The 16,790-nt window shown below is 45.9% G+C and overlaps 1 protein-coding gene across 5 annotated transcripts in view; it reads right to left on the bottom strand.

Moving 5' to 3' along the window:
* SPECC1 (sperm antigen with calponin homology and coiled-coil domains 1) overlaps positions 1 to 16,790 on the bottom strand; it is a 284,761-nt gene that overhangs the window by 11,947 nt on the left and 256,024 nt on the right. For all 5 annotated transcript variants that reach the window (XR_006890587.1, XM_046675310.1, XM_046675311.1 and 2 more), the window contains one exon: positions 7,354 to 7,470. Coding sequence is in view for 4 of the 5 variants with exons in the window: in XM_046675310.1 (XP_046531266.1) it covers positions 7,354 to 7,470 (117 nt within the window). In the remaining variant the exon portion in view is untranslated. The remainder of the gene's footprint in view (positions 1 to 7,353; positions 7,471 to 16,790) is intronic.

Raw genomic sequence — 16,790 nt, 5'->3', positions numbered from 1 at the left:
TTTGGGCCATAATTTTCTTGCACATAATTTCCTTCCTTTCTCACTTTTTCCTTTATCATACCCTCGAGCTCTTAAACATATCATTATTCTATGAAAACCTTCAGCTCCAGAGTCCTCCAGAACCTCACGTCAATTTTTGGATAATAATTCTGTTCTAGTACATTCTTAGGTTTTCTTCTTAAGAGAGGACGTGGCAGAGATATATTTTCTAGATGCATTCATATATGAAAATTTCTCTTTTCTATCATCACACTTGGTTAATAATTTGGCTGGATGTAGAATTTTAGGTTGAAAATAACTTTCCGTAGAATTTTAAAGGTGCTGCTCCACACTTATTTAGCCCTAATTTGCAGCTTCTTTTTGAGACTTCTTCTGGCTGTTCTCTAATGTGTCTTCATGTGTATGAACTTAACAATCATTTGCCCAAGGCTCCCCACCTCCATAATTTGTTTGAAAGTCATTATATTAAAATTGTATATATTAAACTTTAATTTAGTATATTAAAGATTACATTAAAATTTAATTAAACTGGTTAAGTAAGTATAATTGAGAGACAAATGTTTCTGTCCATATTCATGTTTTATGTTCCTCAGTAGAATTTGGTTATTTTATGCATTTAGATTTTACACAGTTTTCCATTTCCCCGTGGCTCCCACCTTCTGTCCTTGCCTGCACATCTGGTGCCTGATGACGAAGGGGTCTGCCCTGACACAGAAGCAAACTCTCTGCTCTGGGTACCAGGTCACGGAAAAACCCTAAGACATGGGTACGCACGTTTTCTTCTAGTCTGTGGTTGAGGCCCTGGGAAGCAGTTGATCTGTGGTCACCTTGCCTAAACCGCCAGCCCTCTTCCTCCAAATTAAGGGAATTAATGGGGATGGGCTGGAAACCTTACACTTATTTCTCTAACACTATGTTGAGAGGGGAGCTGTAAATTGGCTCCTGGCTTCCTTCTACTTAGCCCAAATGATTGGCAGCAATCTCCTCTTTTGGTGCTAATGAGGCCTTTGTTGTCCTTACTTTAAAGTCCTTTTGGTTAGTTTTGGGGAGATGGGGTTTCTAAGCCAATTTTTAGGCTACCATTATACCAGAAGTCAAGATACAAATATTTGTATTGCTTATGATATATAATGCCAAATTGCTCTCTAAAACGCTACACCAATTTTCAATTCCAGGAATGGTATGTAAGTGTCCATTTTCTCGCACCCTTACCTGCATAATTACGATTTTTCAAGAGTCTCTGCCAAATGTGGCAGGCTAAAAGTAATATTTTATTGTTTTAATTTGTATCCTTTGATTCCTAGTAAGGTCTAAGGAAAAGGCATTTCTAAACCTAAGGTTTTATACAGAATTCTCCCAAGACCCCCTAGCCTGATTCTAATGAAAAAGCTAATGTTTTCTAAACAGATATTGAACAAAGAAGAAAGAGTCTATGTTGAAAAATTTTCTCAAAATATTCTGAAATAGTGTACAGTAGGACATGGAACATTATATAGAGAGAGGTGGTTTTTGGTTCACAAAAATAACTTTTATTGGGTTTGGCAGCAGCAGGAATCAGTGACCAAGCATCGCTCCTCTAATTCTCTTTCGTCAGAACACTGTTGCGGCCGCTGCAGGATGGCTGCCGGCGGACGCCACTCCTGGGATCAGAGAGTGTGCCCAGGCAGGGCTCAGAAGGGCCTCGCCTGGCCTGTGGTGCAGCTCTGTGCTCACAGTGGTGCAGGGTGAGAAGCCAGCAACGGATGCGGTCTCGGCCCTGGCTGGGGACAAGGGGACCTTCCAGTTCCAGGAGAGTGAAGGGCCCAGCCCGGCGGAACTCTGCTGCTGGCCGGGCTAGCAGGGATCTCACCCGAAACTGATGGGAAAAAGGGTCCCAAGCTCAGAACTTCTCCTCTCACACCAATATTTTGTTTCAGACGCTGAAATAAACACACTCCATTCTATCACCTGAATTCGTGTAGCCTAAGTGGAAGTGAATACACTTTTTATTGAAAAAATGCTCAGACCTGCCATTGCCTATGACTCACACGCTGTGCCTGTGTATCTCTTTAATGTCTCAGAAGACATTCCTATTTAGAAGAAATTCCTATTTAATACCAATGTCAAACTATAAACATTACAGACTCTCTCGGTGCCCTTCTCATGTATGCGTACATCAAAGACACCCCCATCCACCGAAGGCCGAGCGCTGCCGTAACCAGGCTCTGGGCCAGGGCTGACCTCCCTCAGCCTGCGGACTTTGACGTGTGCGTTTTCTTCAAATTGGCCGGCTCTCTCTGAAACCCAACTCCAAACACGCCTCCTTCAGGAAGCTTCCCTGCTCCCTCCCTCTCCTCATGCAGGAGCGCTGAACCAGGTCTCACACGTGCTCAGTCGGCTTCACACCGTTTTGGTTTGATTTGCCTGTGCTGACACATTATTTTGAAAACCCTCCTCAGTAACTTTAATACATTTGAGTTTCTCTCACCAAACTGAACGTAAGCATCCCCCGGGGCAGGCTTGTCACACACGGCACAAGCGAAAACCGTCACTCCACCCACAGTGCATCCACACGGGGCATTCAGGAAGCGGGAAGCCAGACGTTCCTTGGTAACTGGCAGAGTCCTGGGCCCTGGGACACACATCCAACTCTAGCCGACAGGGAGGCTGTGCAGCCGCAGAGATCTTAAAAGGAACATCCCGGCCTTCTGGAGCTGACTCGTTTGTCCCCTCCCAGACCTGAGGTCCCTCACAACCTGGCCTGCGTGCTCCCAACGGCAGCACTGCAGATTACGGAGAAGAGAGCCCAGCCTACGGGCAGAACACACGGGCCCCTGCACCAGGACAAGAGATGGGGGTGCAGTGACATCTGCTGTCCTCCCGCACTCTCTGTGGCGGTCCCTGTCCCCGGGCAGCGAGCCGTGCGCGGCAAGCCGTGCGCGGCGTGTGGGCCTCAGCCGGCAGGGGCAGTGGAGCGCGACAACGGCGTCTTAGCCACTGGGAAGTGACGCCCGCCAGTTAAAAGGTGAAAGCTAACACTTTTAGGCTCGTTATTTTCCAACAGATCTACTGATTCAAGGACAAGGAGCCCAGGCGTGCTCGTATGACTGTGACAAACGGTTCTCCCTCCCAGGAAGATCCCTGTTTGACAGCGTGGCCTGAGGGCTCGCCTCGCCCGTGCTGCTGACAGCCTTACCAGCTCCAGCCAGGTCTCCTGTTATTTTGAATTGCTCTGTGCCCACCATGTACTCGCCTATATTCGTAACCTCACGTGGAGGCGGCAGGCTGAGAACTGAAGCGGGCGGGAAGTGGGGGACAGGGAGGACATGGACGCGGCTCTGCCTGTGAGGGGCACGATGCACAGGCGGCGTGGACCCCGGACGCCACACCCTCCCAACCTGTCTGCCCCTCTGCTGGGTCCTCCTTCTCCACCTAGACAACAAGCACTGGAGTCCTCAGGTTGCCCCGTGGGCTTCTCTTTGTGCCTCTGTGATTTGTGATTTATAATAAGCACATATCTGGTCTTTATCCATTGTTCCTGGCACAGAGCTCCTAAAATCCTTGTCATTTCCTCTTTAAGAACCATAGGGGCATCTTTTGTTATACTATTTGGGTTTTGTCCTTGGTTCCAGAAATGGCTTCAGAGCAATAAAGGTGAAATAGATGTTTTTTGTTATTCATAACAAACTCCTTTCAACCACACCTGAGTTTCTGTTAATAAGGTGATTTTCCCAAAGCCCCTAGCAAACCTAAGGATGGGGGCTGGCTGCCAGGGAACCTTCCAATGATTCGAGGTCTCACTCCCTCAACCCTGGGGAGGGGAGAGGGGCTGCAGGTTGAACCCATCACCAGTGTTCAATGATTTAATCAATCGTGCCCACGTAATGAAGCCTCCACAAAACCCCAAAAGGGTGGGGTTCAGAGTTCTGGGTTGGTGAACACATTCAGGTGCCACGAGGGTGGGGCACCCTAAACACCAAGGGGACAGAAGCTCCTGTGCTCAGGACCCTTCTGGACCTCACCCTATGTATCTTCTGTTCATTGGTACCCTTTAATATCCTTTCTAATAAACTGGTAATCTAGTAAGTAAACTGTTTTCCTGAGTTCTGTGAGCCGCTCTAACAAATTCACAAAACCTGAGGAGGGGTAGTGGGAGCCTCTGATTTATAGCTGGTCAGTCAGACGCACAGGTGACAGTCTGGATTGGACTGGCATCTGAAGTGGGGGCAGTCTCATGGAACTGAGCCCTAAACCTATAGGACCTAATGCTATCGCCAGGGAAACAGTGTCAGAACTGAGTTAAATTATAGGACCCCAGCTGGCGCTGAGGAATTGCCTAGTGTGGGAACCCCCAACTGTTCAGAAAACTGTCAGTGCAATAGTGACAGCGAGGGGACACACTGACTGTGGCTTCCTTAGAGCCTCAGTAGGAGCCAGGGACTGGGCGAGCCCCACTCCCACGGCTTTAAATACCATCTACACCTGCCCTGTTCAACACAGTACCCCTCATGACATGTGGCTATTTAAATTATAAGTAATTAAAATTAAAAATTCCATTTTCCAGTCACACTAGCCACATTCCATCAGTAGCCCATGTGGTAGTGGCCACCATACTGGACAGCACAGATGCAGAGCATTTCCATCCTTTTGGTTCAGCTCAACGGCACTGATCTATTCACCAACGATGCCCACCCTGGCTTTCTAGCTCTCATCTCCCCGCTGAACTCCAGAGCTGCTATCCTACTGCCTGCCTGACACTGCCACCTGCACACTTCACGATGTCTCAGACTTAACATGATTCACAAGTGAACGCTTTTTTGGTCGGTTTTTTTGTCTTCCAAATGTTTAACAATCCTGTTCAGGCCACTTCACAGATTACACAGCACCACACATAAAAGTGCTCAGAAAGGTGAATACACTCTGTGATTGTTAGTTTATGTGTCAACTTGGCTGGGCTACAGTAACCAGATATTTTGCCAAACATTATTCTAGATGTTTCTGTGAAGGTATTTTTAAGATGAGATTGGCATTTAAGTCAGCTGACCCTGGGTAGAGCAAATGACTCTCTATAATGTGGGTGGGGCTCACCCAGTCAGTTGAAGGCCTTAATACGAAAAGACTGATCACTCCCCAAGAAGAGGAAATTCTGCCAGCAGACTACCTTCAGACTCAAACTGCAGCACCAACTCTTTCCTCTGTCTTAAGACTTCCAGCCTGCCCTGCAAATTTTGGATTTGTCAGCCTCCACAATTGTGTGAGCTGATTCCTTAATATAAGTCTCTCTGTTCTGTTTCTCTGGAGAATTTTAATACACAGTGTAAAAAATTACATCATTTTGTTCAGTTATTCTCACCATCAGTGCCATGACCATCCTTTGGACTGTATTTAAATCCCAGTGTGGGATCATCAAAACAGAACTTTTAAACATTTCTATTCCTGCCTCATCTCAGAAAATGATCTGGACAAGCTAGACAGCTGGGGTTGTCTCTGACTCTTTCCTTTTCTTCTCCTCTACAACCAACGAGTCACTAAGTCCAGCTGCGTCTAGATCTAAGACTTACTTTGAATTTGTCTATGTCTTTCCATCTGTGATGGTATCAGCCTAGAGCCAGCTAACGGGCGAAGCCAGGCAAATGCTCTCACATCGACGACTGCAATGGCCTCTCAACTGGCAGCCCCTCTTTCACTCTTGTTCCCTCCCATTCCAATTCACTTTTTTCACATATCAGCCAGAGAGATTTTTTAAAAACATGTATCGTGTCTCTCCATGGTGAGAATCCTTCAGTGACTTCCCACTGTGCTTGGAGCAAAATCAAACTTCTTAGGGCTGGCCCAGTGGCGCAGCGGTTAAGTGCGCACGTTCCACTTTGGCAGCCCGGGGTTTGCCGGTTCGGATCACAGGTGCAGACATGGCACCGCTTGGCACGCCATGCTGTGGCAGGCGTCCCACATATAAAGCAGAGGAAGATGGGTACGGATGTTAGCTCAGGGCCAGTCTTCCTCAGCAAAAAGAGGAGGATTGGCAGCAGTTAGCTCAGGGCTAATCTTCCTCAAAAAACAAACAAACAAACAAAACCCCACACACAACAAAACTTCTTAGCAGCATCCTCTGTGGAAGCCATCCAGGGTCTGGACCCTGGGGATTGTCACAGGCCACTCTTCCCTATGCACTGCACTCCAGCCAGCTGGCCTTCGTCACGTCCTTGGCTGCTCCGCTGCCGCCTCTCCCTGGAAAGCTCCCCTTAGCTCTTTGCATCGCTGGCTCCTTCGTGCTGGTTCTTCAGACACCAGCTTCACTATCATCTCCTCAGAAAGACCTCCTCAGTCTTCCTGATCTAAATGAGATCCCCTTTTCACTCTCACAGTTCTGTGTTTCTCTCATAGCTCCTCTACAGTTTACAATTATTTACTTATAACATTACTTGTTATAGGTTTACTCACTTGTTTACTGTCTATTTCATGAGGGCAAAGAACACGCCTATATCACTCACTGTTGTCTTTATTACCGTGCGTGACGCTTGGCAAGAAATACTTGCTGAGTGAATGAGAGCAAGGCCTGGCACAGCATTTTCCAAAGTACACTCTGCGGAATACGATTTTGTAGAATGGTCTGGGTCATGGTTTGGCAAACGACAGTCTGGAGGCCACATCTGGCCTACAGCCTATTTTTTAAATAAATTTCATTGGAATGCAGCATGCCCATTGGTTTGCATCATATGGCCCCTTTTAGTGCTACGATGGAAGAGCTGAGTAGTGAGACAGACACACAAAGTCTACCATTTGGCTCTTAAAGGAGAAGTTTGCCAACTCTTATTATAGGTGATTATATCTGGAAAAAAAAGGTTCTTTGGATCTGATACATGTTGTGTTAAACTGTCACACAGGTTTCTCTAATAAAGGACTTCTTGAGGTCTTACTGTGCTAATGAGCCTTCATTACTGCAAATCTTTAACCATGTGATATGATGTACAGTCTCCAAGCTTATTTGAGAGGGAATTATTTTGGTGATGCTTGCTGGTTCTTTGGAAAAGACTTTGAAAAACACTGACCAAGGTCTCAACACCATGAAGGTGATAACCCCTGAGGCCTTTCTCTCGAAAATGAGTGACAGGAACTTCTCAGCAGCAATCTGGCCTTCGCTGGGCTTTTCTAGGTAACAAGGGGTACACACTGAGGAGGGGAACTGAAACGTGTTCACCCTGAGTGGGATTCCACAGCGCAGTCACACACTCAGTAGTCATCTGTGGCTGGTATCAATGTCCTCATTTCCTCCTCAAGTCTCTAAACCCCATCCCCAGTGGGATGTATCAATATCATTAGGAATTCCCCTCTGTCTTCTAGAGAACAACCAGGGTGACCAGGCAAGTGACTTACTTTCTCCTGACTGTTCAGCTCCTGGTATGGGATGTGGGCAGGCAGGTAGGTATGGAGCAGAGCACAGAACGCCAAGCCATCACTCCAGCTGCTGCTGAAATTGGTGATATCAATGTTCTGTAGGAGGGAAAAGCAGCATTAATCACCAAACTCTGCGAAGTCACAGAATGATGAGACTGTGTTACAATGGGTATCCATCTCAGGGTTTGCAGTAAGGTAAGATAAGAAACTACACAAGTCTGCTGGGAGTACATTTAATTTTGGTGCCAGGAATGGCCTGGTGTTACCCAAATCCATTCACAGAATAGCATGAAAAAAAGGCCTCTGTGATTCAAACAGCAGGGAATTTCAGCCTGCTCTCTGGTACTGTAAAGGCTCTGAGACGTCTTATTCTCAAATGAACCCACCTGGTTAGCTTTGCATCTCCCAACACTCCCAGCCTGACTGGACCAAGGAAGAATCAGCATCATCATATGACATCCTCACACACAACCCAATTAACACGAGTAGGCCGAGACAAGATGGGGTCGCAGAGACCTACAAGGCTGGTCTCATGGCTTGCTCCTGCTGCTACACTCTTCTCCCCTCAACTTGAGGGGCTTCTGAGGGGAGAAAACCCTTCATGCTCCATAGTGTCCTTGCTAGCACACCCAACACGGGCATTATGAGGCTTCATGGGGAAAAAGGAGCTCCTCCTTCAGGGCAGACAGGGACCCAGGCAGCTGCCTGGTAAATAGTGATAAGGAAACCAAAAGCCAACTTTATACAGCAGCCCATGGAGATGACAGCTTCCGACAGCTCAGGCAGGGCCCTGGGGCCCCAGTAGCTCCAGGATACCTCCACCTCTTAGATCCTTTCACCTGTCACCCACCTGCCTCTTTCTCCTTGACCCTGCTCATCCTAACAGGGTTTTCTTCCCTGGTTCACAAAGCTCATCCCACATGAAATGTCAGGTTCCAAAGCTCACTAATTCCTGAACGCTTAGGTCGTTTTACAGACAGGCTGCCTAAACATACTGAAATAGTCTGGGAGCGGGACCGTGTGAGGGACACAGAAGTGTACACCTCCAGGGTTTGCTGAGTTTTCCATCTGTGTTCTGAGCACTTCTGGTGCGATGAGAGGACTCGGGCAAGTCTGGGGCTCCTTCCTGCAATCTCTCCACAGCCACTGAGGGAGGGGGAAGCAGGGAGGTCCTCCTTCTCCTCAGAGCACCCCATCCTGGGAAGCAGGACGCCGGCGAAGGTGAGGAGGCGCGGTGGAGAACCAGCCCTGTCTGAAGGAGCGGATGCTGACTACCTTGCCCTCCCTCCGCCGGGCCGAATGCAAGACTACCGCCGGTTACTCTGAGGCCCCGGAAAGCGCACTCAGGGCACTTCCATCAGAAGCAATGGCAGTTTGAAAGGAGAGGAAGGGTGAAGAGGAACACGGCATGGAGTTAAACTGGAGTGGAGGAGGGAGACTTTACAGACTTCTCAAAGTGTATGTAAAGAAGTTGGAATAGGTGGAAACGTGTAGTAAAATATGGTTTCCTGTGAGGTTTCCTGAGGGTTTGGGAAGCCAATGACCTGTAATCTCTTGAGCTTTTTATCTACTTTCCTCAGTGTTAGTTCGAGCTAGCTTGGCCCTTAGTGATGAGGTAGGTCAAATGCCTCATTTTATAGCAAAGAAACTGAGGCCGGAGGAAGTGTTGTCACACATCACACATGTGGTTCACCTGAACAATGGACACACCAGGAACCCAGGTCCCCACCTTACGGCTGTTTCTACCGAATCTCTTCCTGCTTTCAGCAGGAGGCCAGGACGAGCCTACAACTCCCCCTGTAAGGCCCCAGCTTTCAGGAATACGTCGTGGTCTCCAGACTGCTTTGCAATTACATTCCCCAGGGAAGGATACCAGCTGAGAGCAACAGGCAGCCGTAACAAGGCCTCTTCATTCTGGTTTTCATGACTCAGCACAACCACCTGTTAAGAGTTGCTCAGCATCAGTGTTACACGTAAGTCTGGGAACGCCCTTGCTGGAAGGCGCCCCATCTGAGTTTTCAGGTTGAATGTGCAACAGCTGGGACTCTTGGTAAGCTGATCGTTTGGAGTTTTGGTTTCAAACAGTCTCTCAGGGGCTACTGATGAGGCCGGGACGCTGTTTTAGAAATGGGAAGCACTTTTATTTTTTGAGGAAGATTAGCCCTGAGCTAACACCTGCCACCAATCCTCCTCTTTCTGCTGAGGAAGACTGGCCCTGAGTTCACATCCGTGCCCATCTTCCTCTACTTTATGTGGGACACCTGCCACAGCATGGCTTGATAAGCGGTGTACAGGTCCGCACCTGGGATCCGAACCGCTGAACCCCGGGCCGCTGAAGCAAAACGTGCGCACTTAACCGCTGCGCCACTGGGCCGGCCCCAGAAACACTCTGATTTTATATTTTCTAAAGAGGTTTGTATGTTAGAGAAGCAGAAGAAAGAAACAAGCGGGGCCATGACCTATCCAGTTCACGCAAAGTCTCAAGCATTCAAACCAGATGTTGTAGACATCAGGCCCTGGGAAGGCAAGGCAAGGAGCAGGCCGCGCCAGCCTCAGGGAAAACCAGAAACTGCAGCTCTTATCAAGATGGAGTGCCCGCCCTTTCTTTGCCATGCAGAGGTCGTCTGAGACCCCATCTCCAAACCCAACTCTCACAGTGCCTGTGACCCGGCTGAAGGAAAGCCAGACTTTATTTCCAGAGATGCTTTACGGTTACTGTTCATGGTGAGCACTACGGCATCCGGTAAACATCTAGGGTGTTCTTCCCGAAAGGCAACACTGACATGTGCCTCATTTCTTGGTAAAGACACTGAAGCCGCAGGAGGTGGCATTTCCACTAGAAAGGCCATGTTTGAAACAAAGCAAAATGCTCAATGATGGAGATGCAAGCCCTTTAAATATGAGTCCCCTTGAATATAGAGCTCCCAGAAGCGGGGTGATAAGGGAGAAACATCGGCTGAGTATCTACAATGTGCCTGTCACTGTGTATTTTCTCACTCAATTCTCAGAACAACCACACCCAGTAAGTAGCTTTGTACCCATTTTACAGAAAGCTGAAGCACAAGAAATATTGCTGGTACAGAGTCAGGGTCGACTCCAGTTCTGTGTGACTGCAGAGCACAGGTCCCAGTTGCCGTGCTTTCCCTCCTTTTTTCTCCCTCCCTCCCTGCCATCCTTCACAAATTTACTTTACACCTAAAGTTTTAATACTTGATAAATCTTTCTTTTCCTAAAACAGGAGAACATTTTACACACTTACCTCTTGCACCATTCGATACAAAATATCATTTTTCTCCCTCTCCACAATCTTCAGAAGCATTTTGAGAGGCCAAATGGACCCAAATGAGTGATGATGCTATTCATCTCACAAAACCAAGGCAGTGCCAGGTATTTTGGTTAACTGAATGACATTTAAGAACAAGCATAAATGAGTAACAGGTTGAGATGAAAATGTGGCGAGATCAGAGCCAGGGTTGAAAATCAATCAAAATGACTTGCAAGCTCAGGAGGGCTGGGAGATCCCGGACGCTCCAGGACAGACTGCAGCCCACAGGCCACCTCAGGGCCTGAGACTCACTGTAACGCAGACCCTTGCACTTCAGCAGCACGACCACACAAAAACCACACAAGAAAAAGGAGGCAGTGTCCTGTCTCTAAAAAAAGGAATTATGGAGGGGCTGGTCCAGTGGCAGCGTGGTTAAGTTCGCACGCTCTGCTTCGGTGGCCTGGGCCTCGTGGATTCGGATCCTGGGCACGGACCTACACACCGGTGACTCATCAGCCATGCTGTGGTGGTGCCCCACAAACAAAATAGAGGAAGACTGCTACAGATGTTAGCTCGGGGCAACTGTCCTCACAAACACAACAAAAAAAGGAATTAAGGAAATTTCAAATCTAGTCAGCTCATCAAATCCACTCTAGGTCAGGAAACGCTTCTCTCTCATGTAACCTATATTTGCAAGGCCAAGACTTTGAATTGTTCTGAAATGGGCAGAGATGGAGGGCAACCAGCTGTAATTTCTAATATTACATTCATTCCAAGAACATTACACCATCAAATAAAAACTTTACCCTTCTTATCTCTGAGTGGAACAGCCTTAGTTCTAGCTCCCTGAATGTCATTTGAAATTGTCTGTAATTTGTCTGTTTGTCTGACAGTTATTGTCAAATAATTCTATTTGTCTGTAATTCTATTTTACAAGAGTACCAAAAATTTCCAACTTAAGACAGCAGGCTGAAAAATTACAAATTTGTGTATACATCTGTGATACGTCAAAGAAGATGATGAAGATCAATCTGTAAAGAACTATACAAATCTCCATGGTTGCTTTTGTTACTGTCATTACTACAAAAGTGGCTCATCTCTGCTCACCGACGCGTATCTGTGAGCCAGAAGGTATGTTTTGGTGAATGAGGAGTTAGCTGATGGGGTGCGGTACAGTTTGATAATGCTCGTGTTTTTCGCATGACTCATGGAGAGAGATGAGTTGATTTATGCTTTCCCGGATCTCCCCCTCCCTTCATTTTGGAAAAGCCACGTCACTTGAATTACTGTTCACCTGCGGACCCGTCTACAGACTGCTGCAGCCTGAGTGGCAGGCTGGACTCTCAGAGCAGACCTGAGGGGGCGCAGGGGAAGCTAAGAATGGTAGTAGGGTGGCCTCGCTGAGCAGGGAGAAGGGGCAATATTAAGGGGTCCCTGGGCTTCATGGGGGCCAGCACAGCCTTCCCAGGAGGTCCCGTGGACTGGGCTGTGCAGACAGCTCAGGAATGTGGGCAGCATGTTGTCCACCTGGTCTCTGGGTAGCTGGTTTCCCTGGACTAGAAAAGCATCCAGGGGTCAGTGAGGCAGTGTATGTGGGTCCCAGTGAAGTGGGCTAAGATCTAGTCCCACTGTAGTGACCAGAGAGGTCCAGGAAACCACGGCGGGAAGGCACTCATATGGACTGCACCAATGTACTGGGAAACAGGAAGAAAGACAGCAATTTCTGGGGTATGGGTGGCTGGGCCAATCGTGAGCAGCCCAGGAATCGAGGTGAGTACTCGTTCCAGATGGTGCCCCTGGATGTGGATGCTCAGCCTTATTTTTGGTTAGGGATGATCAGGATTGGCTTGGCCCTTGAGCAGCGGTGGGGAGGGGGCAAATCTTGCTGAGCTTGTGGGCAACAGATCTCAACGTCACAGATGCAACCTCTGACTTAGGACACAGACTGAGGATAAAAACACAAATACCCCAAGGGGTGTTAATATGATAGCCTCCTTTTCCCAATTATCGTTCAGCTGAATTTTAGAGGTTCATCAAAAGAATAACCTAGAGGAAAATGGAAAATGATCAACAAGGCTTTCTATAGGATGTATCTTCAATTATTTTCCTTGTTATTTATTTCTGAATAAAATTGACTAGGATAATTGTTATCCTTGACTGAAAGTTAGTAACCTGAAGGGGGCACGAAGAGGATTCTGGGATGCTGGCAACGCTGTGTTTCTAGACCTGGATGCAAAATACATGGCTATACTCACTTGGTGAAAAGTCATCGAGCTGTACATTTACATGTTACACATCAATAAAAAAGAAAGAAAGGGAGGAGAGGATGGATGGAGGGAGGGCAAGGGGGAGAGAGGAAGGAAAAAAGGGAGGAAGAAAAGCAGAAAAGACAGACAGACCCTGATCATCTTAAGAGATTCAACTGTGGTTGTTAAAAAGAATGCTAACATTTTGGAATTTATGTGCGATAAGATTTAGTCGGGGGAAAAGCAGAGCGACAACCAAAAAACACTTGCTGATTATTTTCCAAAGGAAATAAACGGTAATTACTCATTGCAAATTATCTTTTAACTTCCTCTAGGATGTAAATACCTTAGAGATATTTCTGAGGGAGAGAAAATTCTGGGGAAAGGAAGTCTCAGAAATAAAAAAGGGAACAGTCCAAGCATCTCCGAAATGGGTTAAGTTTCTAGGAGCACTTAGAAGAACATTTTTTTTTTCAATTGATTATTTGTTTTATCGAGGTAACACTGGTTTGTAACATTACCTAAGTTTCAAGAATATGTCATTATATTTTGATTTCTGTGTAGATTACGTCATGTTTGCCACCCAAACACTAATTACATCCACCGCCATACACATGCGCCTATTCATCCCTTCTGCCCACCTCCCTCCCTCCCGGTAACCACCAGTTCAACCTCTGTCTCTATGTGTTCGTTGTTGTTTTTTATTAGGAGAACCTTTTTTAAGATATAGAATCTTGTCCTCAGTGCAGCAACAGTGAATACACCAAAGAGTACATGGGAAGCTAAACCAACTTTAGCAACTATCCAAGAATATTCCCTCAGAATGGTTGAGATTGTAGACAAAGTTCTAGAAGAGTGAATGTGGAGGCAGCACTCTTAAATAACACAGCGGGACAGAGCAAAGCAAACCCTACCATCCACAGCATTTGCTGCTTTCCATTTGCCTTTTGTTGCCTGGAAACGCCAACATTTGGTGAAAACATTAACCACTGGGGAGAGAAGCTGCAGAGCATGTACTGAAACGGGACCTGTTCGAAGTTCCACTGAGCACACAGCTGGATCCCGCAGCTGTTTGACCTCATTCCCACCACTTCACCTTCTCTGAGGATCTCTAGGTTCCTCCATTAGATTTCTATGAATGGGTTGACTCCATGTGCGCTACATGCAAAGTTTTCTTAAAAAGTTAAAAACAAAAAAAAAATCATAGCTTGGGAAGAAGACAGGAGACTGTTTAGAAAATGCAATGTCTTCCCTGCTGCGGGAACTGGCTGTCCTGGGCCCACCGTGACTTAAACATCCCCTCTCCTGGGACTTCTCTTGGCTTTTTTTGATAGGTCTTTATTGTCCCAGCTGTAGAATCAGACCAAGTTGTTTTTTTGGTGGGGGAGGAGGGAATATAACAATTTATAGATCGTACAAGATAAAGGACGCTTATTCCACTAAGGTTCAGTATGTACAGGAAGAGCCCTGGGGGACCAAGCATACTTTGAAGATTTGGTGAGAAAAAATACAGAGCATATGCATATATATAAGTGGGTTCCCGTGAACTCTCAATGAATGCAGCCTACACTCCCTTCCCGGCACATAGATTCTGGGTTCATCCCTTGCCTTGGGCAGATGTTGACAGACATCCAATTCTAGTACCTCTGTTCCAATCTCAGCCTATCTGGTAAACCTCAAGTAGTCCAGCCCTCAGCCATGGACTCAGGGAGACCCACACATGGACCGCTGGGGCCCCCTCTCTGCACTGCTTTTTCCTTTCTAATGCTGCATCCCATAGAATGTGGCTGCTTCGGCTGCCCACTCTGATCACTGCCTCCTCAGCTCAGAGGACCGCCGTGCTCCGATCACGCCCCAGCTCTCTGACTGTGATATGGAAACTGTTCCCAAGCAGGGAGCTCGTGATCATGGGGATCGCCTCCTGGGTTTCCCTTCTCTCGGAGATTAGCTGTCTGGAGATAAGTTCCAGATGGCTAAATTTAAAAACCAAAATTAAACATTATTAGAATACCGATGAATAGGTTTATAATCTTGGGGAAAGAAAGCTATCTAGGGCACAAAATGCAAATAAGCATAAAAGAAAGGACTTAGAAAATGGACTATATAAAATTAAGTTTCTGTATGACAAAAATTAAAAACAATATATATACATATATAGCAAATTACTAATATTCAAAATATATTCCCTTTTTTGTTTAAAGATTTTATTTTTCCTTTTTCTCCCAAAGCCCCCCGGTACATAGCTATATCTTTTTAGTTGTGAGTCCTTCCGATTGTGGCATGTGGGAGGCTGCCTCAGCACAGCCTGATGAGTGGTGCCATGTCTCTGTCCAGGATTCGAACTGGCAAAACCCTGGGCCACCAAAGTGGCGGAGTGCACAAACTTAACCACTCCACCACGGGACTGGCCCCCAAAATATATTCCTATAATTAATAAGAAAGAGATAAATAACTCAAGTTAACACTGGCGGAGGAATGAACCAGTAATGCACTGAAGAGGAAATACAAATAATCGGACACATATAAAAACGTGTTTAGTCTCACTAGAAAATAAAAATAGTGAAATGTTTTCACTCATCAAATTGGCAAAAATTAAAAAGATTGTTAATTCAGGGGCCAGCTTAGGGCACAGCGGTTAAGTGTGGTGTGCTCTGCTTTGGTGGCTTGGGGTCACAGGTTCGGATCCCAGGTGCAGACCGACACCATTTGTCAGCCATGCTGTGGCAGTGACCCACATATAGAATAGAGGAAGATTGGCACAGATGTTAGCTCAGGGCTAATCCTTCTCAAGCAGGAAAAAAAAAAAAAAGACTGTTAATCAACAAAGTTAATGAAGATGTAGGGAAACGGGTATTTTTATATTGCCTGACAAGAATATAAATTGGTCAAGGCTTTTAGGAAGGCAATTAGAAGCATTGTTTCAGAAAATGAGAATATGATTTTACAAAGTAATTTCATATCTAGTATCTATTTTAGAGGAAACAGTACAGCATGTGCCCAAAGACACACCTACAAGAATATTTACTGCAGCATTACTGTTCAGAATGAGGAACTGGAAATTTCCTAGTTGTCTACCTTAAGCTGAGTAAACTTTAAAAATTTTTTTATTAAAAAAGTCTTTATTCTTGGAGTGGTTGAGATTGTACACAAAGTTCTAGAAGGACGAATGTAGTTTTATGATCAGCAGTCATTCCTGTGAACCTCATGGGAAAACTCTGATGTTCTGGTTTTCGATGCGTTTGCTATATGCAATAAGTTCTAGATAGTTGATGTTTTTCACTAATTATTGGATAAATGTCAACCCAGAGGGTTGGTCCTGTACTTTTCTACATTGTCAGCAACTTAGTTGAGGAAATCTGGGAGGGATAGAAAATAACAAATGGACAGATTCAGAATCCAAAAATTCGATAGGCCAGAAACAGGAACCAAGTGAAGTGAGATGACATTTAACTTAATTCTTTTTCTTCTTTTTTTGTGTGTTTTCTGATATTTGTACAATGACCATGTATTTACTTTTATAATTAAGAAAAATAACATGTTACTAAAAATATTAAGGACATCACATATGGACAAAATAGGCCAATGCAGACTCCCAGGAAATGAACGAGCAAGAATCCTAATAATTGTATGTTTCTATGTTGAATAGATTCTGGGGTGATGACCTCTTTTTTTCCAAAAATTCTGAGGAAGAAAAGTAAAGACCTGGCTGTAGATGAAAGAAGGAAGAAGCAAGTACGAACTTGCTAGAAAGGCAGGAAACAGACCACATTTTTTTTCCTTATGTGGTAGATTAAAGGCAGCTACAGATTCTCGGAAATCTTGCAACTGAGAAGTGGAGTCCAATTCTCCTCTTGAATCTGAGCTGGCCTTAATAATCTGCTGGAACAAGGAGGAAGTGACATTTA

Source organism: Equus quagga, chromosome 11, assembly GCF_021613505.1.
Source record: "Equus quagga isolate Etosha38 chromosome 11, UCLA_HA_Equagga_1.0, whole genome shotgun sequence".
Lineage (NCBI taxonomy): Eukaryota > Metazoa > Chordata > Mammalia > Perissodactyla > Equidae > Equus > Equus quagga.
This window is presented reverse-complemented; position numbering and strand designations above follow the sequence as displayed.